A 26816-nucleotide genomic window follows, 5' to 3' on the forward strand; every position below is an offset into this window, starting at 1 on the left:
TGGCATTTTATGTATTTTTTTCAAGGATATGGAGAATCGGATACGTTTTCTCCAAGCATCGGGCTTCACACATTGAACCCATGTCGGAAATAGAACCCGCGTCTTCGGCGTCTTAGCCGGTGCTTCGACCACATCAATCATAAGGCTGACCCCGTCCACTCAAGAAGAATGAACAGTGTTGGTTGTAGGTTTGTAGTTCTTAAGCCGTAGTAGTGGTAGTAGACGTAGTTGCAGTTGTAGTGGTAGTAGTAGTTACTGTAACAACGTAGTAGTAGTAGTAGTAGTAGTAGTAGTAGTAGTCAAAGAGGCTGCTCAGGATTAAAAGTAGTAGTAGTACTAGTAGTAGATCGTTTGTTGTTTAACTCCGCACTCAGCAATATTCCAGCTATATGACGGTGGTCTGTAAATAATCGAGTCCGGACAAGACAATCCAGTCATTGACATCATAAGCATCGATCCACGCAATGGGATACGATGACATACATAAACCAAGTCAGCGAGCCTGACCACCCGATCCCGTTAGTCGCCTTTACGACAAGCATAGTCGCCTTTTAAGGCTGGAATTGGTTGCTGAAGTAGTAGTACTAGTAGTAGTGGCACTAATAGTCGTAGTAGTCGAAGTAGCAGCAGCAGGATTAAGGTGGTGGTAGTAGTAGTAGTAGTAGTAGTAGTAGTAGTAGCAGTAGCGTAAGTATCGTCTGCCGAGGCAAGAGTTGAACATAGACTAGACTTTGATAAAGATGCCACCGGACACGCTTGCCTCGGGAAGATGCGGAGGTAGTGTCAGTAGCAGTAGTAACAGCAGCCGCGATCAGGCAGTATGCGTTGCTACCTACTGTTTGGCACTGTAGGTAACATAGTATTGCTTCTATTTAAATCTCAGATAACCAAACCTCTTAAATGGCTAATCATCCTTCTTGTCAGCTTTATCAAAGATGGGCAAAGTGGCCATATCCGCATTAGGCTTATCATTTAATGATAACACGTGGCTTGACCGCTGGTCACTTTGGCGGTCACGGATGACCGTGGCACGCTGCACAAATATTTGGGCAAAGCCGCAGGTGGTCTGGCGTGGAGAGACAGGAGAAATAAACACGGGTTTGACAGAAGAGGGCTGTTACGTCATTCAAGGAGTGAGGATGAGATTAGGAGACAGAAACGGATGATGAAGCTGACATCGATGAGGCTGCTGTTGACAACACGGAAGGAATATTGACATCAATGTGCTCATTTCGTTAAATATTTAGGCACAGTGACCTTTAACACATCACAAATTCAGACAGAGTGTAAGAATTGAATTCTGTTACTTTGATGGTGTGTTTTTTTTATTCGTGGCAAGGTACAAACAGCAACCGCAACAGCGTGAACGTTAACAACGTCGAATTTGTCACGAATGAGTGGGTTTGACGACGCTTTGAACAGGATTTCGGTTATATCACGGCAAGTCAGTTTAATATGGTGTGGTGTGGCGACATTTGGTTTAACATCGTGTTCAATACTTTTGCAATTATATAACGACGTGTATGTGTGCGTGTGGCAGTTTGTCCCAGTCCGAACTAAAAAACACCGGTTTTATAGTACTGACCTACTGAGATACCATGCTGCAGTATAACGCAGACTTCGAGAGACCAGTCCTTGTTTTATATCCCCTTAATGCCGAGTGCCAGGCTGGGTAACAAGAAGTACCATCTGTTAACGCCTTCTGGCATTACGTTTCAATAAAGAGGGAAATCCAGACCTGAAGAACGCGGAATCTGGAATTCGAACCCAGGATCCTGATACACCTACGGGACGCAACTCGTGCCACCTGTAGCCGAGTAGACTAATAAATAGCCTATGGAATCTTGTATTACTCAATACATTTCTCTACTCTAAAATTAAAACAAATATTTTTTCTGGGGAATTGAGATGGCGAGACTTGCTTTAAGTCAAATCTATTTCTTATATATTCGGACCGCCTCCGTGATCTAAAGGTAGAGTATCTGCCTGGAAAGCGACAGGCAGATGGTTCGATTACACACCCCGTCATTCGTTAAATCATGGTACTTGTTGTTACCCTGTCTGGCGCTAAAGGGGCTAAAACAAGGACTGGTCGGCTCGGAGTCGGTATGCTGTGTCTGAGTGGGGTATTCATGTTTAACAGCGGACTAGCACCATATAAAAAACGAACTGGCACAAGTAGACACACACACACACACACACGTGCATGCACGTCGCTACATAAGTGCAATAATCTTAGACGCACGGTTTAACCCTCAATTCTTAGGGGACCATGGACATTACTAAAATACAACAAAGTCATTTAGGACCATTAAGGACTTTTTACCAGTCACTCACTTAAAAATGACCTCCACGTAGTCAGCGGCAATTAACTCTCCAGTTATAAAAAAGCGATAGGGTTTTCTCTGGTCGTGTAAATCCATCACCTCGCTTGTCCGTTGTTGGAAGAACAGTACCTAATTCGCACGTTGTTCAGAGAAGAAGGCAATTTGGTGTTGATTGCTTTTCACCTAATAACCTTTGCATGTATAATTGTAGGTGAAGGAACTCAATGCAATCATCCGCTTGGAATATCTGGCAATACCAGGCCCCGGGAGCGCTTAACTGAGCCACATGAAATAAGAATCGGGTGGTTTGTAGTTGTGGCCACCCAATTCACATTTTAGCTGCTAATGTGGTTGATAGTGAGTCTCTGCGCCCCGACTGCGCGAGTGGCTGCTCATGATATCGACCACTAGTTTACCTAACCGCCATGACACACAGCTTGAAAATCGCGGGCTGCTGCGTATAAAAGCTTTCACTCAATAACTCAAAACATACATGTTTATCTTTCTACAGAGCACTGAAATCAAGGTTAGTGAGTGAGTTGGACACATGAAGACCCGGGGTAGAATAGGTCTTCAGCAACCCATGCTTGCCGTGCAGGCGACTAAGCTTGTAAGAGTCGGCTAACGGGATCGGGTGGTCAGGTTCACGGACTTGGTTGATGCATGTCAACGTATCCCAATTGCGTGAATCGATGCTCATGACGTCAACCACTGAACTGTCTGGTCCATACTCGACTAGTTACAGACCACCGTCATACAGCTGGAATATTGTTGAGCGCGGCCTTAAACAACAAAGAGCTAAACGCCGCTATGGGGTCCGTACGTAAATGTTTCCGAACAAATAATTAATTTGTTTCGGCCTTAAAAATTTGTAGACTGCGATCTCTGACATCTTCATTGGTACACCTTCGGCTGTACTGCAAAACTGCATCTCAGCAAGCAGGACACGTCGCGTCCGTTTTCTGTTAAGCTCCGCCAAGCAGTAAAGTCCGATCTAAGAAAATCCAATTTTTCTTTGATGCAAAATTAATCTCACGTAGATGCGCCGATATACCCAGCGGGTACAAGTCAGAGTTTTCCCCAATTTCCCAATTATCGTGTGCTGGTTTTGTTCGGAACAAGGATGCTGTGGTCTAAGTTTAGCAAACATCTCCGTCAAAAGACGATCTGCTTCCCTCCCAACATGGGTTTAATGGAAAATGACATGAATTGAATACTTTCGCCTCATCGCTGTATACATGGTCCCTTGCATGACGATGTATCATGTAGCCTATCTGGGATAGAGGAGGTCTTAAGCAACCCATTCTTGCTTGTTGTAACAGTCGACCGATGTGTAACAAAATGATCAAATGAAACTGATAATTATTTATGGGACAATTCCAATAAAATAATACCAAGAGAATACAAAAAAACGAATTCTTATACGCCTCTCACAAAACCAGTAGATTTCAAAACAGAATTTTGTATGAAAAAATATTTAATTCCATTTACGAAAGCAAAGATGAAAAGTGCCTCTTCACAAATCTCAGTTGCGATAATCCCCTCTGAATCGACCATTATCACTAATATTACCAAACCTCTATTGAGCCTAAAAAGTAGTCACTTGATATTCTAAATACTACCAATTATCGCCACCAGCATCCGCACGAATCAATAAAGGACAATCCTCGTCAAAATCCAAATGTTATGAATTATTAATATTTAATCATACCAGATTTAATTCCCAAATTTTACCACTTGAACTGTACGTTTCAACATACTACATGCAGTGTTTGTCGGATGTGGAATATTATATTTTAAAATATTAATAAAGGACATTAAAGCAGTGTATCCATGGTGAAACGGCCGGTTCGATCGCTATTGATTTTCAACTAAAACAAGCCACCACATAACGTGAATCCTTTTTGTGCAAAAGGCACAAGGCTTTGACAGCGCATTACAGAATTGGTTCACGAATACCCAAGGGAGTGAGTGACACGCATGATTTGCACGTGCATCCCGTGGTCCTTTAAGCATCGTGAGCTCCCTGCACGAGGCGGTACAAAAATCACCCGAGGTCATGAGATGCACGAACTGCACATGCACCACGTGATCCGTAAAGCGTTGCGATCGCTTCCCACCAGCTCATTCGAGGACATGACACGCACGATCTGCACGTGCAGCATGCACAACATGCGTTATAGGTAATTTGATAACTGTGATAATATATGTCGCACCTTCTTCTAAATGACAGACATTGACAAAGCCACATCTTGTACTTTTCTTGTCTATTAATTCATCCTTTAAATTAACAAAGTTTAATTTGACGTTTATTTCTTCTTGATGTGATATTATTAAAATGCCTGATATAGTTTCTTCTTATTTGAATCTCGATTTTCAGACACCTCAGTTTGTAAGCCAAATTCAAGAATTTACATAACCGATCTACGGTTTTGACGTCATCTATGCCTTCACTGATCTTCAGAAAATACACCAATATCGTGTTGATGAAAACGTGACACTTTTCTATCTTATTAAATGTTTATTTCAAGCTTCTTCAAAGAAAGTGTCACGTATTTTATCAGATATTCTGCACAAAGGGCCTTAATGGTTGTACTGTTTGCTTGAGGATTTGTCAGAGACATAATTTTGTTTCTTGCAGTTCTTGAGGGTTATTACTCCTCAGCTGAATGATTTCCAGGAACTAAGTTTATGGAATCCCAGAAGGACCATTGTCGCGTAAAGTTTACTTCTTTTCTTGTTTAGTTGTGTAGGATCGAAAATGTCACAACGCGACAGTTAGTGGGGTTCGAACATACGATTACCGGATCCTGCCACGACCAAGGGACGTAACTCTGTATAAGTCTTACGCCTTTAACCAATGGGCTCCCCGTGCCCCCGGAAACACGGTTGAAACGATCGCCATTAGTTTAGTCTGATTGGACTGAGGTTCCAAAAATATTTCCAAACATAAGAAAAGGTCAACGCCAGAAAATAATTCTCCATTTGGCGTGAAAGGCAAAATATTGGTGAAAAATATTAATATCCATCGAACAAATTGTTTATTGACGTAATTTTCCGAACTGTATACAAATATATGTACACTGGAACCTCTTAATCTCAAAGGCACGGAATCATTTCAAACATGTTGAATAATCCGTTGTTCGAGAGAAACGGCGTTCCTAAATATGCCAATTGCGTAAGCATGTTTAAACTGCTACGTGGCCATTACGTCATAACGCTGTATCGGCATAATGAAGTTGGAGCTAACGGGATTTCATTTCCTTTATATAACAAAACCATGCGATGCGTTGATTATCCAGCGAAAAGCCGTTGGCCAAACAATTCCGCTCTTTTCACCACCGCGTTAATAAACTCATATCGAAACCCGTTTTTCTTTGGTGCCATCCACTAAGCGATAATTTCACTAATACACGCAAAAACTGACTCAGTTGCGGTGTGGTCTGTGGCGTTTTGCTGATAACTTGCAGTTTTACGTGTAAAGAGGAAAATATGAAGTCTAAATTATGCAATAATGATCACTTTCATGTCTTTGGTCATTATCTTCCACCATTTTTACATTTCGTGACAAGGTTAACTAACCAGAATTACGGGCTATCATGGCAGGACGGAGTTGGTAGATTCTCGATCTGTAATTTGCATGCAAGCACTGGCTCGTTCTTAACCTGTTGACTGCTGAAGGCGACTTTAAAAACCATGTACAAAGTGTGCACTTGCTTCCAAACCACGGCTCGCGAAGGATCCGGTTTAGAAGAAGGAATTAGCATTTAAATGCATAATTTGTATTTAACTTTACTGTTTATCATTTGTGTCGGTTTTAGAATCGCCATTTCGTGAGATTTGTGTCGAATCGATGCCTGCTTAACCACTAAATGGGTCGTTTGACGCTTAACCCATTTGATATTTGTCATGGTATTAAGATGTAATGGACGGTTCAATGTCACTTTTAGACAACCTGTCCCTTGTTAATTGATCACGTGGAAAAGATATACCGTTAAACATGTGGCAACTTTTTCACGTCGGCTCACAACACTGTGGTGGGAGCAGATAGAATATATAGTAAGACCCTAAATGGTTAAAACATCGGTTTGGCAACACCCAAGGCTTTGATTGTTGATTGAATGCGACAGGAGTTGCGATTATGTCGTTTAAACTGACCTTTGTCTTAAATTTCCACACCGAGAAATGATTGCGAATGGACGTAGATGCCTATCATTGCATTTGCCGGATCAGAAAGTGAATATTAAGCTGAACGAAACATGCCATAGAGACAACATCGCATATCTTCTTTTCTTCAATGCAAATTAAGATTGAGGAAACTTTACTGTTACTTGACGTTAATCTTAACAAAAGGGCATGACGATACAAAGTCCCGTTCCAAAGGTTACAGTTTTCTGTCCACAGTGGGAGATGTGTGCACCGTTGTGAGTTGAAAGCATACAAGCTAGCTTTTAATAATTCAACGTTATGTTTTAATGAAATGTGTCGTTGTCTTCAGAGGGTTCACGAATAGAGAACGTTCAAGCAAAAACGCTGTTGCGAATGTAAATCCACGTCAAATGTCTTAAACAGTTTACCAAAGGTTCCATGTCTTTGAAAGAAATACAATACTAAACATGAGGTTAAGTAAGGTCACGCATTTATTGCCATGTGTGAAACCGTCTCTATTTTATTAGGGTTTGTTTGCTTGTTTGTTTGTTTGTTGCTAAATACCGCACTCAGCAATATTCCATCTATGTGACGGCTGTCTGTAAACAATTGCGTCTGGAACAGAAAATCCAGTGATTGACATTGTGAGCATCGATCTACCCAATTGGGATACAATGGCATGCATCAACCAAGTCAGCAAGCCTGACCACCCGGTCCCGTTAGTCGCCTTTTACGACAAGCAACGCGACAACCATAGTATCCTTTTCAAGCAAGCATGGGTTGCTGAAGGCCGATTCTACCCCGGATCTTCAGGGGACGTTTAAAAAAGGGTCATCATTAAGAATGCTTCGTAGAATTTGGATTTTAGTGACTTGAAACAGATCAGGACTGCTAACTGACTAGAGGCTAATGCCTTTTTTTGCTGGATTATTGAGTTTTTACCACTAGGCTACCCCTTCGTTAACATGAAACAAGGCTAAATGTGATACAAAAAGGATAAACGTGATATTCCGATAAATGTATCATTGGGGTGATACATATTCTGTGTACCATTGTATCACGTATGATATGTGTCTTGAGCATGCGCGGGGCGGTCGAGTAGCCTGGTGGTTAAAGCGTTCGCTCGTCACGCCGAAGACCCCGGTTCGAGGCTAATGCCTTATTAAGAAACCACACAGGAAGCGTCATCTGATGCATGCTATTGTAAAACTTTTGAGCCGGTTTGAATCTAGATAGGGGTACCTTGCTAGTGTTCCCGTCGCGATGTTGCTGGATTATTGCTAAGGGCGGCGTAAAACACTACTCACTCACTCTTGTAAACTATAGCGTTATTCTAGTTAAAACTATAGCGTTATTCTAGTTAAGTCTGATGGCCCATCTTTCCACATCTCAACTTAAAATGATCTTTCCCTTCATCCTCAATGGGGATTTTTATCCTAAAACGAACTCCGAGGATTTACGTTACTATCTGGAACTAGTTTCCTTTCAAATGAATCGGAAACGGGTGTCCGAGTCGTCCCAGGCGCCGCAATTAGCGGTGAGAGTTGCGTCCCTTTGGCACGCCAGAACCCTAAGATGGTAAGTTTCACTAAAGTGGTAATTGTCTCAGACTAGACTAACATCTAGTCTCTGAAATGAACATATCTTACAGAAAAATACGTTATATTTTAGTCCTAAAATATAATAACAAGGAGCCAAGACTTGATTTGCCAAACATTATAGACTTGCATGGGCTGTATTGGATATATTTGTTTCAGGGTCTGTATGACAGACTAGTCGCAGACCTGCATCACTTCGGGCTTTCCTCCCACATCAAGCAAACAAGCGGCGTTAAAACTCACTAACTCACTCTCTTACATGATGAATGTTATTATAGGCCACGGTCAGACCTGAAACAATCCAGTGTTGACCATTCCAACCAGTGACTGGTCGTATGAGCATCGGACGCACCGTCGGGTCACAAGGACACGGAGGTTCCCCTTGTCATCCACATTTACGACAAACATGTGGGTAACTGGGGACCAATTCTACCTGGTATTTATCATTCCTCAAAAAAACTTAAATATTCCTGTAAGTTATAACCGTCTGGAACAACTTTACTGCCATTTCTTTAAACCATACTCCGGAATCATATGATTTAATTATATCCATTGTAAGCCTAGAACCAGGTGCCATGGAGCTCATACCAATTTATGAAACAGCCTCTCCACAGTCTAATAGCCCGATCGATGGAAATCAATATTATTTCATATATTTTGATCCTCGGCACTGCGGAAGTCGGATCATGAATTATGATAGAGAGAGGCTCAAGAAAAAGGCGCCCTGCTGCCTGACCTTTAGGAGGTCAACAATGCTTCGGAAAATAAGCTTTAATTAATGGCTTTAACCTTTGATCATACGGCATCCTTCACCAGTTAAAGTCATTTGAAAGGTTAAAGCAAATGAAAGATCAGTGCATTTTCGTCGATGACAAGACATATAGTTCAAACATGTCGAAGATGATTTTCTATACTGTGCTTGATGTGCTTACTCGTTCAACGGTGAATTATTACAATCTGGCTCTGACCACACTTTGGCCTCTGAAATGAATGATATTCAGATTTTTTAAAATTTTAATTGCCTTTAATATATAACACAATAAGATCTGGGGCCAAGTCATTATAAAACTGAAGAAATCTAGACTTGCTTGGGATTTTAGAATACTTTTTGTTTCAGGGTCTGTATGAGATATTACGATCTGGCTGTGTTTTACTGCATTTTACTCATTTTAACCATTGATATGAGTGAGTGTGGTTTTAAATCGTTTTTAACAATACTACAGCAATATCAAGGCCAATGACACCATAATTGGATTTCATGAGGTTAAACTCCTGTTGGCATTTGAACTCGGGACTTCGGCGTGACGAGCGAAAGCTTTTACCACTAGGCTACCCCTTCGTATACATGAAACAAGGCTAAATGTGATACAAAAAGGATAATCGTGATATTCCGATGTATCACTGGGGTGATACAGATTCCGTGTACCATTGTAGCACGTGTGATATGTGTCTTGAGCATGCGCGGGGCGGTCGGGTAGCCTAGCGGTTAAAGCGTTCGCTCGTCACGCCGGAGACCCGGGTTCGATTCCCCACATTGGTACAATGTGTGAAGCCCATTTCTGGTGTCCCCGTCGTGATATCGCTGGAATATTGCTAAAAGCGGCGTAAAACCATACTCACTCATTTGAGCATGCTCAGTTTGTTCTGCGACACAACGGACAGTTTCATATGACCGGTTTCCAATAAAGCGATTTTATCGAAATGAATGTTTATCAAAGAATTATCGAGATCAATAACCACATTCAATGGAATGCCATATTTCGATGTTTGTATATTGTAAACTTCTGTGTGTGTACAAAGACGTTGTCAAAACCACCAAAGCAATTTTGAAAGAAACTTTCGTTTGTTATACGTTTTATGTTGAATATTGTATAAAAACACAAACGATAAGCTAAGGCTTGATCACACTGTCTAGTCCAAGACTCTTAATTAATTGTGTAACTTGTGTGACTATCATGATATCAGAAGGAACGTTGAGACGAAAAATAGAATATTATCCTTGGATTAACCAAGGTCACAATCACGCCAGTCAATCATAAAGTAATATTTAATAAACCCAATATTTCCCCACTTCAAAGCTTTTTTTAAGTTTACGTGAAGGTGAGACCGCTGTGAAATCAAAGGAGTCATTAAATTGTAGTAAGCGCGATATTTGCTTCTTGATAAAGAAGTCCTTTTGGATACGAATTAGAAGAAATCGCAATCGACACGTCTTATTTGAATATGACCTCTGTTCATGTATTTGGCATCGAGTTGACCTCTCTCATGTAGCGTTAACATGAAAGAGAAGACGAATGTTGGTTGTCAGAAGATGAATGGCTTTGCTCTTTTCGAAATTGTTGATTTGTTGTTGTTTTTTCTGACAAAAAATGAAATTCTGTTTGTCCGTTCTGTTTGTGTTTCAAAAGGATACATGTATCAGGAATTATCTGCTGACAAATAAAACAATTTATGTGAATCAGTTCTCTTAATCAATAGCTGATATTTTAACCTTAGCAATCTTGAATTAGATGATATAATATTAGCTAAAATGACAATATCCATTTAAGGTATATAAGTTTGTAGTGAGTGATTTAACGTCGCTTTGAACAGTATTCCAGTTATATCACGGCGTGTCAGCTTAATGTGGGTGGAAAGCCCGAAGTGATGCAGGTCTCAGACGTTTACCGCTTTGGTGAAACCCACGAGCACGGGTATGGTGCTGATAAACCTATAGAAACACAATTGGGGTATTTGGGATACGAACACACAAAGCAGCGGATTCTGGCACGACAAAGGGACGCAACTCCACGAACATAAGTTTCCATTTATTGCGTGGTATCCAGACAAAAATAACTATTAGTATAAACGCGGAAGCCAGTTCGTCATGAACATGAAACATGGCACCTTTGTACAAAACTGAGGTAGGAGAAGTCAGAATGATACGACTGATTGTCATCGTCGGAATTACACGAACTGTCCCGAATGCACATGAATAATCAGAAGGCACATCCGGGTGTGTATCCCATGGGATCCCATAGCTACAGTCGTCACCAGACGAGCATGCTTTTTCGACTACAACGGCTACAGCCGCAACAGTATATCGATATGACGTGGAGCCTTATAGTTGGACAGAACGTACTTTCAGCCATGTCTTGCCGATTCAGTTTGTCATCGGATCCGGACGAAGTGGATCAATGTTCACACCATCAACCACTGGTTTAAGAGGGTCTGTAAGTTGTAAGATTTGGCGGTGGTATTGCTGAGTATGAAAACAATATTTACGACACAGAAATTGTATTAATTATCTATAAACACATTGTCCCGGAAATGAAGTTTGATAACATGCCATCTGGGAATAATTCTACAATGAACGGTAACGCTGGAGTATGCCATGTCTGAGAGGGGTACCCATGTTAAACTGATTGTACTATTCCGGACTAATGTTGATTGTATCGTGTCGGCCCACGGAGATACCATGCCGCAGTTTAACACGAATACCCCACTCAGACACAGTGTACTGACTCCGAGCTGACCAGTTTTAGCCCATCATGCCGAACGCCAGGCAGGATAACAACAAGTACCATCTTTTAACGTCTTTTGGTATGACACTGCCGGGGATCGAACTCCTGACCTTTCGCTTTCCAGGCGGACGCTCCACCACTAGACCACGGAGGCGGTCGGTGGCATGTAACTAATCGATTCTTGTCAGACTTCGAACTATGTGTGTCTGAGCTCCAAGTAGTTTCTAATACGATGTGTGTTTTTTTAAGAAAACCACCACATTAGTATTTCAGTGCAACCTTCCTATACTGAAAAATGTCATTTGTAAATCGACAAAATTGATTTTTATGACATAAGCTCAAGATTTATTACCCGTAAGGTACATAGCAGAATTCATCACTGGGGCGAGAGCGAAATACATAGTAGACCTTATCGAGCATAACAAATCAAGTGGTTCACATACCGTAGCTATAGATGTACATGGTTGAAATCGACACCTGAAATTGACATGTTTCCGGGTAATATAAGCCATCTTACAGAGATCATAGCACTTCAATTATGAATTCTTCGTCTAAGGCGAGAGTAGGACGCCTTTTCCGTAGGACCTAGATTAATTATTAAGCCTGCTAAGCATCTGTGATCGGAAATCGATAAGTTGTGATTGATACGGAATGAATATTGACCTTTGTGTCATAAAGGAATGGGATATTGACTCCACTATTCGGGCCTAATGACCCATGATTAATTTGTATTTTGATATGAGAAGAGCTCTCAATGAAATGATGAATGGATGGCTGCTGTACACATGCACCTGTATTGATTTGATGAGGGTCTGAATTAAGAAAGGTATGATATGAGATTTAATCAAACCCTGGCATGATATAGTAGATACGTCCAAGCAATTATTTTCGTATGGAATTATATGAGTTTGCGGGTTTAAACGCCCTCCTTACGAATCTATCCAACACCAAATGAATGTGTTCAGTCAGTGAGTGATTATTGTTTAGCGCCGTATCAACAATCTTCGCCGCGAGAGATGACAACACACCTTCAAATGTAAAAAGAAAACGTCAATGCCAGAGAATAACCAGTCTCGATTATCCGCCGAAACAGATTCCATTGGGCGTGAAAGGCAAAAGAGCGGTGAGAATTATATAAGTGGGTCACTGAAAATTTGTGAAGACGGCAGATGTTCGTCAAAAGGGTGAGCAAGTCCTGTCCTACCTGTAGCACCCGTCATTCACACAATTTGCAAAGTGTGTTTATTTGCTATCTGGCGCCGCACGGCAGAGTGAGTGAGTATGGTTTTACGCCGGTTTTTAGAAATATTCCAGCAATATCACGGCGGGAGACACCAGAAATGGGCTTCACACATAGTACCCATGTCGGGAATCGAACCCGGTCTTCCGCGTGACGAGCGAACGCTTTAACCGCTAGGCTACCCGACCGGCCCCGCACGGCAGAACTCCAGCCATGCGATGGCGGCCTGTCAACAAGCCAGACAATCAAGTGAAATCAACTAGTGAACAAAATCTCAAATACCACAGTCAGTGCTAGAGTCGCAAACAGACCTGTATAGATCTATCACGAGTACTGGCGAGGCAAGCCAGTGGTTGATATCATGAACAACAAATACGCCGTTCCTAAGAACAGAGGATGGAGACTGTCAGTCGTTCCTCGCACTCAAACCAATCACTAAGACATCCTTCGCGGATAAACAATCAAACCCGCATCTTCCCTAGAGTCGGCGAACACATTAACCATTGGGCCATTCCACCAAATGCAGAAATACATCATTTATGGGAGTTTGTTAGTATGTTTGTTTGTTGTTTAACGCCGCGCAAGGCAATATTCCACCCATATGACGGCGGTCGACTCTCGACAAGACAATCCAGTGATTCATATCATGAGCATCAATCCAAGCAATTGGGAAACGATGACATACATCAACCAAATCAGCGGGCCTGACCATCCGATACCGTTAGTCGCCTCTTACGACGAGCAAAGTCGCCTTTTACGGCAAGAACGGGTTGCTGAAGACCTATTCTACCCCGGATCTTCACGTGTCGCAGTTCGGAGTGAAGTTGGTTTAACGCTGTTTTCAACAATATTTCAGTTATATCCCGGCGTGTTACCTTCATGTTGGCGGAAAGTGATGAAACTCACGAGGAAGTGGGTATTGCCGATGGAATGGGAGAGAAGAGATCACGTGACACGATACCATCCAAATATACAACGGAAGTTCTCCCTCCAGCCAAAGTTCCACTCTTATGCTTTGAAAGCTTAAATGTATTACACAGATGTCGCCTGGCTGCCACAGCTAGAGAAACATAGCTTGAGCAATGGACTCTGCTTTTAGCGGAGATTTCTTATGATTATGGAAGGATTTTGTCGCTTTTATTGAAAAAAGGTCCAATCAGTGCGTTGACATCTGGATTTCAAGATGCTGTTTTCATTTCCGCGAAGCACACCGGGGCATCGTCACGTGGGTCACGTGGTAGCTGCGAGACAGGTGCACGAAAACAAATCCTAACTCCCTCGATACTGCGACATTTTAATGTTTTCCCTCGACAATAACAGATTATTGCGTGTCACATCAACGGATACCACACTCATCAAAACGCCTTACCCAATTCCCATCTGCAACATGATCCAAAACGTCACTCAAATGCTCTCTAAAAAAAACAATTCAAAGCGACACCGAACAAAAAACACCCAACTCACAATCCAGCAGCATCTTACACAAAAAGCAGGCGGGAGGTACTGAAGCTCTGTCTTGTTAACTAAATCTGTACTTTAGGAAATATTGGCTCGACCCTAGAACGGAAATATTGTATGAGACAAAATCTATTTTCGCTTCACGTCAGAGAGAGTTTTACATTTTTTTCTCTTGAAATATGGGCCAAACACAACCACTACAACACCATTATCATAAAGTACATCCAGGAATCATTGTGAAAACAACACTAAAATATGTGTGTGTGTGTGTGTGTGAAACCTGAACACAATGACAACATTTTCGGAAACAGATGACATATTTCAAACAAACATCAAAATTCAAATCTTATGTAGTTTAGGTAAAGCCGTTGAAAAACATACATTTCACAAATATATATTTTATCATACAATATGCATAACGTATAAAGCCTCCATTTAAAAAAAAAAGATCAATCCGTCACTTATCCAAAATTAACATTGCCATCGAAAACCACACCAAGATCAAAACAACCTCCAACACAACGACACTTAATACTTAACCCAAAAGTCAAATTCCACCCTATACCAGATCGATCACTCCAAGCTAGAACCTCAGCTGACAGGCATCGTATACATTATTACATAACCTTACTTCGTTACAGAAAGTTACTGGAAACGACCAATTACCTGCCCGAGGTTGAAATGGTCTAATGTTCTGTTTATTGGCTTTATAATCAAAACGGATGGGTCTGACTGCCGAGATAGTGACAGCGCTGTTTTAGCCATTTCCCCAACTTAAACAACCTTAATTCCGATAGTGTGACCTTGTATTTGTTTTAGCTTCAGTAATAAGATCATCGCGACCTTGAAACCTTAGGACGGTTCGTTAATTCACTCAAAACACAAGTAGTACTTAAAGCGGTTTTGCTTTCTGGTCCAAATTGACTTGGTCGGGATATGTTTTAGTCGTGTTGTAGCGGATCATGGACTTATTAGTTGGATCACGAGGGGAAGGATGTGAATATAGATCCTAATCTAAACTGGGATTGTTGATACAATACGCGGTCGCTCAGACATATTAAAAGTCTTGGAATTACTAGGGACAAACCTAGTCTTAAATGATATCTCTTTTACAATACGCGGACGCTCAGACGCAGAGAAAGAATGAAACTTGTTATTTGTTTGTTTGGTTGTTGTTTAACGCCGCAATCAGCAAAATCCATGCTATATGACGGCGGTCTGTAAATAATCGAGTCTGGACCAGAAAACCCAGTGATTGACATCATGAGCATCGATCTACGCAACTGGGATACGATGACATGCATCTGCCAGGTCAGCGAGCCTGACCACCTGATCCCGTTAGTCGCCTCTTTACGACAAGCATAGTCGCCTTGTACGGCAAGCATGGGTTGCTGAAGACCTATTCTACACCCGGATCTTCACAGGTCGAAACTTGTTTTAAGTGATATTTATATTACAATTGGAATACGCGTAAGCATTGAAACATTAATGGTCTAGATATAGGTTGGCATAAACGGAGTCTTCCTGTTTGTTTGTTTGTTTGTTTGTTGTTGAACGATCATCCAACAATATGTCATACGTATGACGGCGTTTGTAAATTATCCATTCCGAACCAGACAACCCAGTGATTGACATCATGAGCATCGATCAACGCAACGGAGATACGATGACATGCATCAACCAAGTCAGCGAGCCTGACCACCCAATCCCGTTAGTCGCCTCTCACGACAAGCATCGTCGCCTTTTACGACAAACACGGGTTGCTGAAGACCAATTGTAACTCGGATCTTTGCGGGGTACGGAGTGTTTAATGACAACCCTGGTAGAATACTATTCCAACACCAAACTATGGAATACATGTGTTTTATGAAACAAGCATCAACCAACACAAGCAAGTCTAGCCAGCCCTATTAAAAATTCAGCATCGGGGAAAAAATAAAGAAGAGAGAAATGTATTGCGTAATAAAAGACTTCATAGATTATATGTTGATCTGCAACAGTACGCTGGCAACCTGGCCCATTTAGCAGCTGGATATTTTCTATTCCAAATTGGTAATTTCTTTTACACTACGCGGATGTTCCCGATACGCGTCAACTCTTTGTATCGGAATGAAAGAGTCCAATTTTACTTTCAGAGTGTGTTGACACAGGTGCATATTCCCTATGTAGCCATTTTTTTATTAGAGCGAGTGAACGTGATTAATGCAATAACAGCATTTTGTAGGAATTTACAAAATTTGATAAATAATAAATAATTCCAAGGATTTATCTGGATTAAAGTGGGTTATAGAGCGTTAACCACGTAATCCATCTTGAGTCTTTCACTACATTGATCTAATCAGCATCTACTTAACCTACAAAACTCATCGTGACAATAACACCCAAGCCCCGTTTATCCGGATTATCAAATGATGTGTGCGGATTAACGTTCTTTGAATATGTTGACGGGACGATGTAGACGCTCCAGGAGTGTTGGTCGCATTAACGAGGGTCGGACTAAGGAGGTTATGGTGTATGAAACGTGGAAGTGTGGAAAAAGCATGACACTGGCACCAACTTATTCAGGGGTCTATAAACATTCAAACCGCCTCCGTGGTGTAGTGGATCTAGTCTGCGGAATCTGGAAGGTCGGTGTTCGATCCCCGATCGCTTCATACCCACATACGTTGAAAGATGGTACTTGTTGTTACCCTGTCTGACGCTCGTCACTAAGGGGCTAAAACAAGGACTGGTAGGCTCAGAGTCAGTATACTGTATTAATGCTAAACAGAGGCATGGAACCTCAGAAGGCTGGCATTATAAAATCGGACAAGCTAGCTAGCTCTCTCTCTCTCTCTCTCTCTCTCTCTCTCTCTCTCTCTCTCTCTCTCACGCGCTCACTCACACACGTCGTTATATAAGTGCAGTAACCTTGAACGCGACCTTAAACTCAATTTCACCTCACCTAGAGATATAATTCCCCGAACAGTTCCTGTTGACACCCATTCGCAAAAACGTGAAATAGCTCTTTCTATCACGACATAAACAGACACGACACGAAAGTCCGATCAAATGTATCAGCTAATCAAACTGCCCCTAGCTCCCATCCCCATCGAACAATAAGAACAAAATAACATTTCCCTAAAATAACTTCCGCCAAAAATATATAATAATAAAACGCCGGAATATCAAAAAATCGAATCCGTTATAAAGTTCACGGTTTACAAAAAAACATATACATTAAAAAAAACATGACATCGAACGCATTCGAATCTGTAGGAGAACAGATCATAGGGTGTTTATAAATTAACTTCCTAGTGGTTTGATGTGAGTTCAAGAATTTCGGCTACGGTGCCAGTTCCAAGATGGTACAGGCAGGATGGATTCCTTGTTACTTCATGAATTATTTTTGCCAATGGCGTCGCAAGACTTCGCGCACAAAGCTGCAGTGAATAAATAATGGCGATCCCCAGACCACGCCGGTAGATAAAGTCTCTACATTCTTCTTCTAATGGCGGCAAGACAGCAGTTTGAACAGTAATAGGGCTGAACCTGCAGGTGTGTAAAAACAAAATTAAAAAGCAGGTCATGTATCGTTTAGTCGTGAGTCATATTTCATTTTTGTCATGATCCGAATTTAGTATGCTCATGCACAAGATATTTCATAACGGTAAACTGCTTGCCTATCATTCTGGTAAACGGTCTGAATTGATGTTTGGATAAGAAATTTACATCTGGCTTCGTAAACAGAGGTTTTTTATAGCTTTGGTATTTAACGGTTGTTATGAAACCAGTTCATGTATTGTTCAAAATGCCGTTCCATCAATTGTATGTATCTTAATTTCAAAAGGATAATATGTAAGTCCTGTCACGTGTATATAGCGTACGTTAATCGACATAAACAAATCGTTATAAGACCCGTAAGGATCCGGGGTAGAATAGGTCTTCAGCAACCTATGGTTGCCGTAAAAGGCGACTATTCTTGTCGTAAGAGGCGACTTACGGGATCGGGTGGTCAGGCTCGCTGACTTGGCAGATGCATGTCATTGTATACCTATAGCGTAGATCGATGCTCATGCTGTCAATCACTGGAATGTCTGGTCCAGATTCGATTATTTACAGACCGCCGTCGTATAGCTGGAATATTGTTGAGTGTGGCGTTAAACAACAAACAAACACATAAACAAAACATCGTACTGCGGCATCAGGCAATACACAAACACTTTTTATGCAAATTAAGTGAGTGTGGGTGCTGCCGGTAGAGCAGGACATGCTCACCCTTTTCGTTTTCGCAAACACCTGGTGTCATCGCTGATTTTCAGTGATCCATTCATAAATCTTTCATCTATATTTATCTGTTTCGGTGGACAATCGAGACGGTTTTAACGTTATATAATGAGATATTTTTTTAGCGTTTGACGGACGATAGAGGTAGATGATACGGGATTTTAAATGATTCGATAACGTAAACATTCATTATTTAAAATTACCATATTCAACAGAATCGGAGAGTCGTCTTTTGACAACACACGTTTCTATGACGTCATGCTGCACACCGAGAGTAAGGTAATATAAAATCAAACATGCATTATGATAATGATAAGCTTCACCGTTATAATACTGATACTCATAACACACAATCTCACGAGAACGTCTTCCTAAATAAACGGACAAATAAAAACAATTACAGATCGATAATGAATCACGAGAAAATACATTTCCGATTGTTAAAAAACATTGTCACGTCCTTGATTAAAACGCCGCTTCTTATGATTCGGTAATGAAAATAACAGTTAATAAGATTAAATAACGAAATACGTTCGATACCTTATATACAATGAAACAATTATGTTCCATCGGCCCGAATCAATCACTGCACTTGCAATCAACAATCATTATCTCCCGATTCTTGATTGTCAACAATAGATGTCGTAACGATTGCGATGTAATTGCTACCATTGAAACACATCATTAACACCCCGTTTGCCGAACTGACTGGCTGCAATTAACACGCTTTTTGCGAGGCAAGAGTTCGGCAAATGTTTACGGGCTATAGAAAACGCAGTCTTTGAAGCGTCAAACGTATTTTGAATGGGATAATTTGGCCATATGGTCCACGCGCTTGATATTTACCTGTCAAAATACGGAATATCCGTGATTGTTTATCAAAACATGTCAAATATTGACGTAAGACAAACACGGAAGTGACGTGATGAGTTTATGACATGAAATTGACATGAAATGTGCGATAGGATCTCTCAAGGAAACCACGTCTGTCAACACCGTCTGTACAAATAGGATTTGATAAACAAATACATATTTGTTTATTCCATATATTAAGTATAGAATGCTATTTTTAAATATTACATCACATAATGGGGTATCATTTGTAAATGTCAGTACACAACTTCAACCTAAGTTTCTGAGTGTATGCGTGGCTTTCATGTTTCTAGAAACAAAAAATAATGAATCTTTTAAGGTTGTTGGTTTTTTTTAACTCTGTAGCGTTGCGTAAGAAAAATCAGATTAAATAAATCCTAAATAATACTTAATTTAATGACACCAGAATTTACGTACTAAGTTACTTATGTATACGTTGATGGTATTTCTGACTTTTATTAATATAAATGGGTCTATTAACAGAGAAGCATTTTCATTTTAGATAGTTTTATTTTAGTTTTATCATTATTTAAATACATTTATACCACTGCATTCTTAAATACCTATCTCTGACATTATAACAGCGAATTAGCATGCGTTCCTTTTTCCAAAAAACAAACAAGAAAACTTTGTGTATGGCTGAAACATTCCGTTACGAAACAGTAGCCAAAATACAGGACCTGTTTATCGGCAAAATAAGCATGTATGTGCGTTTGCAAAGCATCAGCAGCGACTAATAACTTAAATGTCATGTTTCTTTTCATTACAATTTTATATATGAAAACTATATCATATTACGCAACTTTGAATTAATATCATTCTATATTCTCAGATGCATCCTGCAATGCTTTCGGAAACCAGTATGTAATATCTTTCTGCATCTCAAGTCCATATCTGTATACGAGAGATGAAAGGCAGAATGACATACTGTGCCGGCCAACTGATGAGAAAGTTTGTTCATTTGGATAATTTAATTCCTGGAAAGGGTAAGCAGGTCCGTTATCACACATAGTTCGTGTTTCATTAGCAAGGGCATAACGGTTTCAATCTAACGGTAAACCGACAGGGTGAGACACTGACTGAGATTGTTATCTCTCTGATATTAATATTGATATTTAGATATTTTCAACCAGTTCTTCCCTTTAACATAAAAAAAGAACTCCTTTAACATTTTCTTCGGTACGCACTCAAGACATTTACAGTTGCAATGTTGCCTCATCCTAAACAATAGAAGAAAAAGATAGATCTTTTTTTTTTGCAATTTATGGTTTCGACAAAAGCCATCATCTGTGGTGCCAGATGTAATAGTAACGATCATCAACAACTTCAATCAGCAGAGGGTATTTGGCTAGTTTTGAATACCAAAATTCATGATTCTTTGTCTATACTACATATTAAAGCCTTTCCATATCAATACGATATTTTGCAGAAAGCAGAGTCGACTGTCTGACTCCGGCCATATCATGAGTGTGTGTCTATGAATCACTATCAAATAGTGATCATGTATAAACGATGATTAAATACTAAAAACAATTGTTGACTGACAGAGAAATAAAACGAGTTGAACCTTGACACTGATATTAGACTTGTTGCAACCAAAGCTGTGGTTGCAGTGCTTTTCTGAAGCTGCGAAAAGCTACCTATACGTGTGCTATCAAACATCTATGGTGTCGCTGCCATATCTCCGTCATGACAAAATCATGTCTCACTGAAACACTCCCTAAGGTGACTTGTGGTAACATGTCATAAAACTATCTAATGTGTTCGAAGTACTAACCCAAGAGTACAAGAATAGTTATCGCTAGACATTCGCAGTTTCACCAAATCTGAGAACTTCAATCTGCAGATAGATACCGTCAAGTTTCAATCATGAAGCAAACAATGAAACCTCGCATTAAAAAATGAAAATAACTGATGTTTTGCAACTGTAGGTATGAAAGAATTATACCATTAGAAAAGAGTGACGATTTAGATGTCCACGAAACCTCCTTTCATATCATATGAACATTTTGAACGTGGATATATTTTGAAAAGTTTAAAAAAAGATGAAAGAATAGATTTATTGAATACGTTTAGATTTACATAAAGTATGGAAAACATTTTACAAATCGAACGTGGTTTTCCACGATACTGGTTTTAAAGTGTTGGATTTAGGCTTATAGCATACACTGAATTAATATCGTCAGTTATAGGCTTTTCTCTATACGCTTTTGCCAAATATATACATTTTTTACCTCACACGATCTGAGTCTCAAATCACAAAAGCAGACTCTGTAAGTAAACTCATTCCTTGGGAGTCTTAATATTAATATTGTGTTCTGTTATATAAAGTTTTTGATAAAAGTTGGCATTTTCTGTGGCCTCAGAAGCAGTAGTTAAAAAGAGTATACGTGACGAAGTTCTATTAATAATTTGGTTTTAGCATAACGCCACTTTTCCACAACAAAACCTGTTCTAGCTATCTATGAACATGTATCTCTTGTATTTAGTGATAATCGGTGAACACGAACCGAAATTTTCGTTACTTCTTGATATAAAGTCGATGAAAGAAATCAACATATTTTATTTTCACAAGACACATCTTGCCCCATTGACGTTGCAAATACCAGTTAGAATCTCCAGTTCAGTAAAACTTGAGTGGAGTTGTCACTTATCTGCGTATGGAGCAAATACGGTATGACATTTGCAGTGGAGAATATTTTGTACGCCATACGTTCCAGGTATATGTCATTGTTCAGTAAGAGCCGTTCCTGAATTATTGGGAGGTGATTACATTTGGCCAATGTAGCCAATTCGTTGTTCATATGAAATCGATTACTCAACTGCCTGGTGTTGTTTCCACCAACAAGCGTGCAATTAACACCATCCAGTCAAAGAAGAACATGCCCTTTACCGCGCACGCTACACAGATTATAATGTTTGAAAATGCACGTGTGCTACCAACATCTTTGATAATATGAAATCGATAGGTGAAATTGACACGTGTTGATTTCACTATCAACACGATCCTCGACGCGGAGAGATAAATCACGAAAAACACCAGAAGTTACGTAACTGTGTTTGGCTTTTTAAATATGGAGTATAATTATATAATTTAATGAATAAAACACTCATTTAACATAACAACAATATTAATCTATGATGCAGTGTATATGAAAACTGGTAGAATTGCTAATTTCGTTTGGGTCGAGTTCTTACGTGCATTAAGTATACATGTACATTCATTACAGGCAAACTGTAGAACGTGATATGATGGTATATAACGTGTTCGCTGACATTTACATAAAATGAGACGGTTATTATCATAATAAGCACATTAACGTTTGACTTGTCACGTGTTAGGACGACAAAAACTTTATGTGAGCGACGGGAATGAACAGAGAGGATTGAAAGATGGAGAGAGGAATTACTCTGGAGTGAACTTTGTTACTTGGAGCTGCTTTGAAAAAACATCAACGCATACTGTATCTTCAGCATATTGTATATCAATCACTGTCATGTTGCAACATGACCACGTGGTTTTGTCTTTATGACAACAAGCGTGTAACGGATATCGTATCCCAGCTGTAGAGTAACAGATTCTTGATCATTTGTAACAGAGAAAGAGATATTTGATCATTTATAACAGAGTAAGATATATTTGATCATTTGTAACGGAGAAAGAGATATTTGATCATTTGTTACGGAGAAAGAGATATTTGATCATTTGTAACGGAGTAAGAGATATTTGATCATTTGTAACAGAGTAAGAGATATTTGATCATTTGTAACATAGTAAGATATAGTTGATCATTTGTAACATAGAAAGATATATTTGATCATTTGTAACAGAGTAAGATATATTTGATCATTTGTAACAGTGTAAGAGATATTTGATCATTTGTAACAGAGTAACATATATTTGATCATGTTAAACATATATTAGATCAAATGAGCATCACCCGTCGCAAACGCTCAAGACACTTGTGTTGTTGAGGTTCCGAGTTATAAAACTCGGTTCTGAAAGTGTTACATTAAAGTAGGTGCTCTGCTGGGCGAAATAAACAAAGCCGAAATCTAGAAATCGGCTTGTCCCGGTCTGCAATTGAAATTAGCAGATGCCAAGTCGTTCACAAGACTCTCTCCGAGTACCGCGGAACAACTGCTCTTGTCAACAATCTCAAAACGTGCCTTCTCGAAATTCGCATCGACCAAAGCCAATGACAAGATAGAATTAAAAGTGAAAAAGTTAAGAAACCTACCTTTGATATAAGCCACAACTGCCACAATGACAATCATCATGTTGCGAAGATTCCAAAGTAGTATCACCGTGTTCCAATGAAAAAAAACAGTCACAAGTTTTTATCCAATAGTTCCGGAAAAGACTAAAGCTGCGTTCAATCACTCCGAACGGTCAGATTTCCACTTCGGCAACTCTCACCTTCCATATTGACCGTACAGCTCGTGTGGACACACAGTCAGTGATGCATAAACACAGGTCACGTGACAAAACCCCCTCCTCTGTTGTTTCGACGGCTGCACACTGCCGGTCAAAATCTCTCCCAAGTATCTGAGCGGAGCGAGAGACTCCACACAGCGCTACACAGTAACGGACTTCTCTCACAGCTTAGCGCGGAGGACGCGCGTGTGAAAGGGTCGTTGTTGCTCCGACTGCGCCAAGCGTTCGCCAACATCCGCTGAACGATGGAGCGATTTGAGGGTGTCTTGTTCGTGACAAATAGTACTAAGACGCCCGTGCAAGCTTGTCAAAGTCGAATGGCAGCAGTTTTTGTCTTGGATAAGATTTTGTAGGAATGTTACCTCGCATGCGTCTAACGTGACGGGTGTGTACAAAATCAAGCTCCGAATTTAAAACGAGATCATGTTTAATTGATTTATTATTATAAATGATTATCGATATTCTGATCAGAATAAAGCAAAACGAACGGGGTTGTATTCTGATAAATTTTAAATGTAATTCAATTTTGTGTCCGATTTGAAGTAAATGTGAAAAGGTAATATAGAAATTAATCGTTTCGAGATTGGATTTTAGATACCCAGGGCTACAACTGGATAGGATAGAATATTTCTGTATTTTGTTGTACAAAAATAAACGAATTAAATGTTATACAGATGTACGATAAAAACAAGAAAGCTGGAACTGAATATGACTGAGTTATGAAAAGGTATGAGCGTTTATTATTCAAAATCCAATCCGTGGATAGCTTGGCTTTCTCAGGGACGATATTTGTTTTTATCGATCTTTTTATAAGGCTTGTTAAACTAACTATATAATTGTTTTTTATGACCCACTCCTCATAGTTTATTTTTTTAACATTTTAAGCACCGACGTTTTCAACCCAGATTTCGATTTGACTGTTTGCCCGAGCATTGCTATTTAGTCATTGTATGTCAGATTCGAAACGGAAGACTTAGCCGTACACTCGGCTTAACTTGAATTGTCTGTGTGAATGACCGATTGAATTATTTATTGAGAAATTAAATGTCGTACGTAGAAGTAAACATACCGCCGCAGCGGTCTAGCGGAAGGTCGGGGTTCGATCCCGTGTGCGTCATAACAAAAGACGTTAAAAGGTGGTACTTGTTGTTACCCTGCCTTGTGCTCGTCATTAAGGGGCTAAAACAAGGACTGGTCGGCTCGGAGTCAGTATACTGTGTCTGAGTGGGGTATTCATGTTAAACTGCGGCATGGTATCTCAGTGGGTTTGCACTATAAATCGGCATTAGTCCGGGCTAGTACAAGCACGCACGCACGCACGCATACACACACGTGCGTGCACGTCGCAATATTAGTACAATAATGTAGAACGCAACAACAACAACAACAACAATATATACCTCACATACAGTAAACATAGTAAAATACGTTCCGTTTTGGCAGAGGAGACACTCGCAGTACTATTCTACAAAGGATAACATCGGACTTTACATGCAAACAAACAAGATTGGTATGTTTGTGTACATATACAGAGAAGCCCATCCTGACATCAATACATATATGTGCGTATACCTACATAATTATTATATATACACTACATATACATCCACTACATATGTACACGTACATATCCATCCAACGAACAAGGCACATGCTCACTGCAAACCTTTCACCTCAACATACATGCTTACATTCGCCCAAATTTGGGCATACACACTCACACCTACATCGATACACTAACTCCTCCGACCTGTGAAGATCCGGGGTAGAATAGGTTTTCAGCAACCCATGCTTGTCGTGAGAGTCGCGCGACTAACGTGATCGGGTGGTCAGGCTCGCAGGGGTGGGGTGGGGGAGGGGGGGGGGGGGGGGGGGGAGCCCGAAGTGATGCAGGTCTCAGACGTTTACAACTTCGGTGAAACCCGTGAGGACGGGTATGGTGGCCCTATGATGGAAACGACCTTTAATGATATTTATTTATAATGTCGTTATCAATTCAGCATTTTATGTTTTATGTAGCAAAGCATAAACTACATAGATTACGGGGGGGGGGGGGGGGTTTGAGGGAGATGATCAAATCCACGAGTACTGGAGTAGTGCATAGATCAGATACAGATTGAATCTCCCAGCGACAAGCGGATCCATACCTGACTAAGGTAGGCAACTCCATGACGACTAGGAATACCGGAAAGTATAACCATTTTAGTTACGGCTAACTTTACGCCTGATCAAACACCAGTTTGAATCTCTCGCCTCGATGCACATTGTACACAGTTAATCACATCATTGATAACGTATTATTGATGGTCCATTAAAACACTGGAAATAACATCACTTCATACAGACGGATCTTCCTTCCCAGCAGGCAATGTTATAAAACATAGGAAGTACGTTGCAAGAAATGAACGTCGACTTAATTCACACCCTGGCAACCAAGCCGTTCCTTTGTGTGGTAAGCGCACCCTTATGACAGAACCAGTTTTGTTTCCGTCGGCGACCTATCCTGTTATCTATCGCCGTAAACCGTTCTGACGAGGGTCAAAACAATTTCGACGCAGGCTGAGAGCTCTAATGCTAATGTCGTAATGCGGCCAAGGATATAATTCACTTGACGGCGTATGTTGCATGTTACCATTATGGCTTTCATCGTGTCAAAATCTGCTTTAAATTAAATATTCCTGGATCGTGTTAACATATCTTCCTTCTGTTGATAGTTGTCAAATTTGATAATCAGTATAACGGACCAAAAACAAGGCTGTTTCACCTTATTAAACACTTGCACGTCGTACTGTCGGTATTTTTCGATCACCTGGGCCGGTATCATCGTGGTGATGACTGTGATGATGATAATGATGATGATGATGATGATGATCATCATCATCATCATCATCATCATCAATCATCATCATCATTATTATTATCATTATCATCAACACCATTATTATTATTATCATCGTCATCATT

The 26816-nt window shown here is 40.2% G+C and overlaps 1 protein-coding gene across 2 annotated transcripts in view; it reads right to left on the minus strand.

Annotated features, from left to right (window-relative positions):
* LOC139476999 (lachesin-like) overlaps positions 1 to 24013 on the minus strand; it is a 171181-nt gene extending 147168 nt beyond the window's left edge. For both annotated transcript variants that reach the window (XM_071259558.1, XM_071259557.1), the window contains exon 1: positions 23656 to 24013. In XM_071259558.1, coding sequence (XP_071115659.1) covers positions 23656 to 23695 — 40 coding nt within the window. In that variant the 5' untranslated portion in view covers positions 23696 to 24013. The remainder of the gene's footprint in view (positions 1 to 23655) is intronic.
* Between the last annotated feature and the right edge of the window lie 2803 nt (positions 24014 to 26816).

The sequence above is a fragment of the Haliotis cracherodii genome, unplaced genomic scaffold (genome assembly GCF_022045235.1).
Source record: "Haliotis cracherodii isolate W230 unplaced genomic scaffold, xgHalCrac1.p SCAF_30, whole genome shotgun sequence".
Taxonomy (NCBI): domain Eukaryota; kingdom Metazoa; phylum Mollusca; class Gastropoda; order Lepetellida; family Haliotidae; genus Haliotis; species Haliotis cracherodii.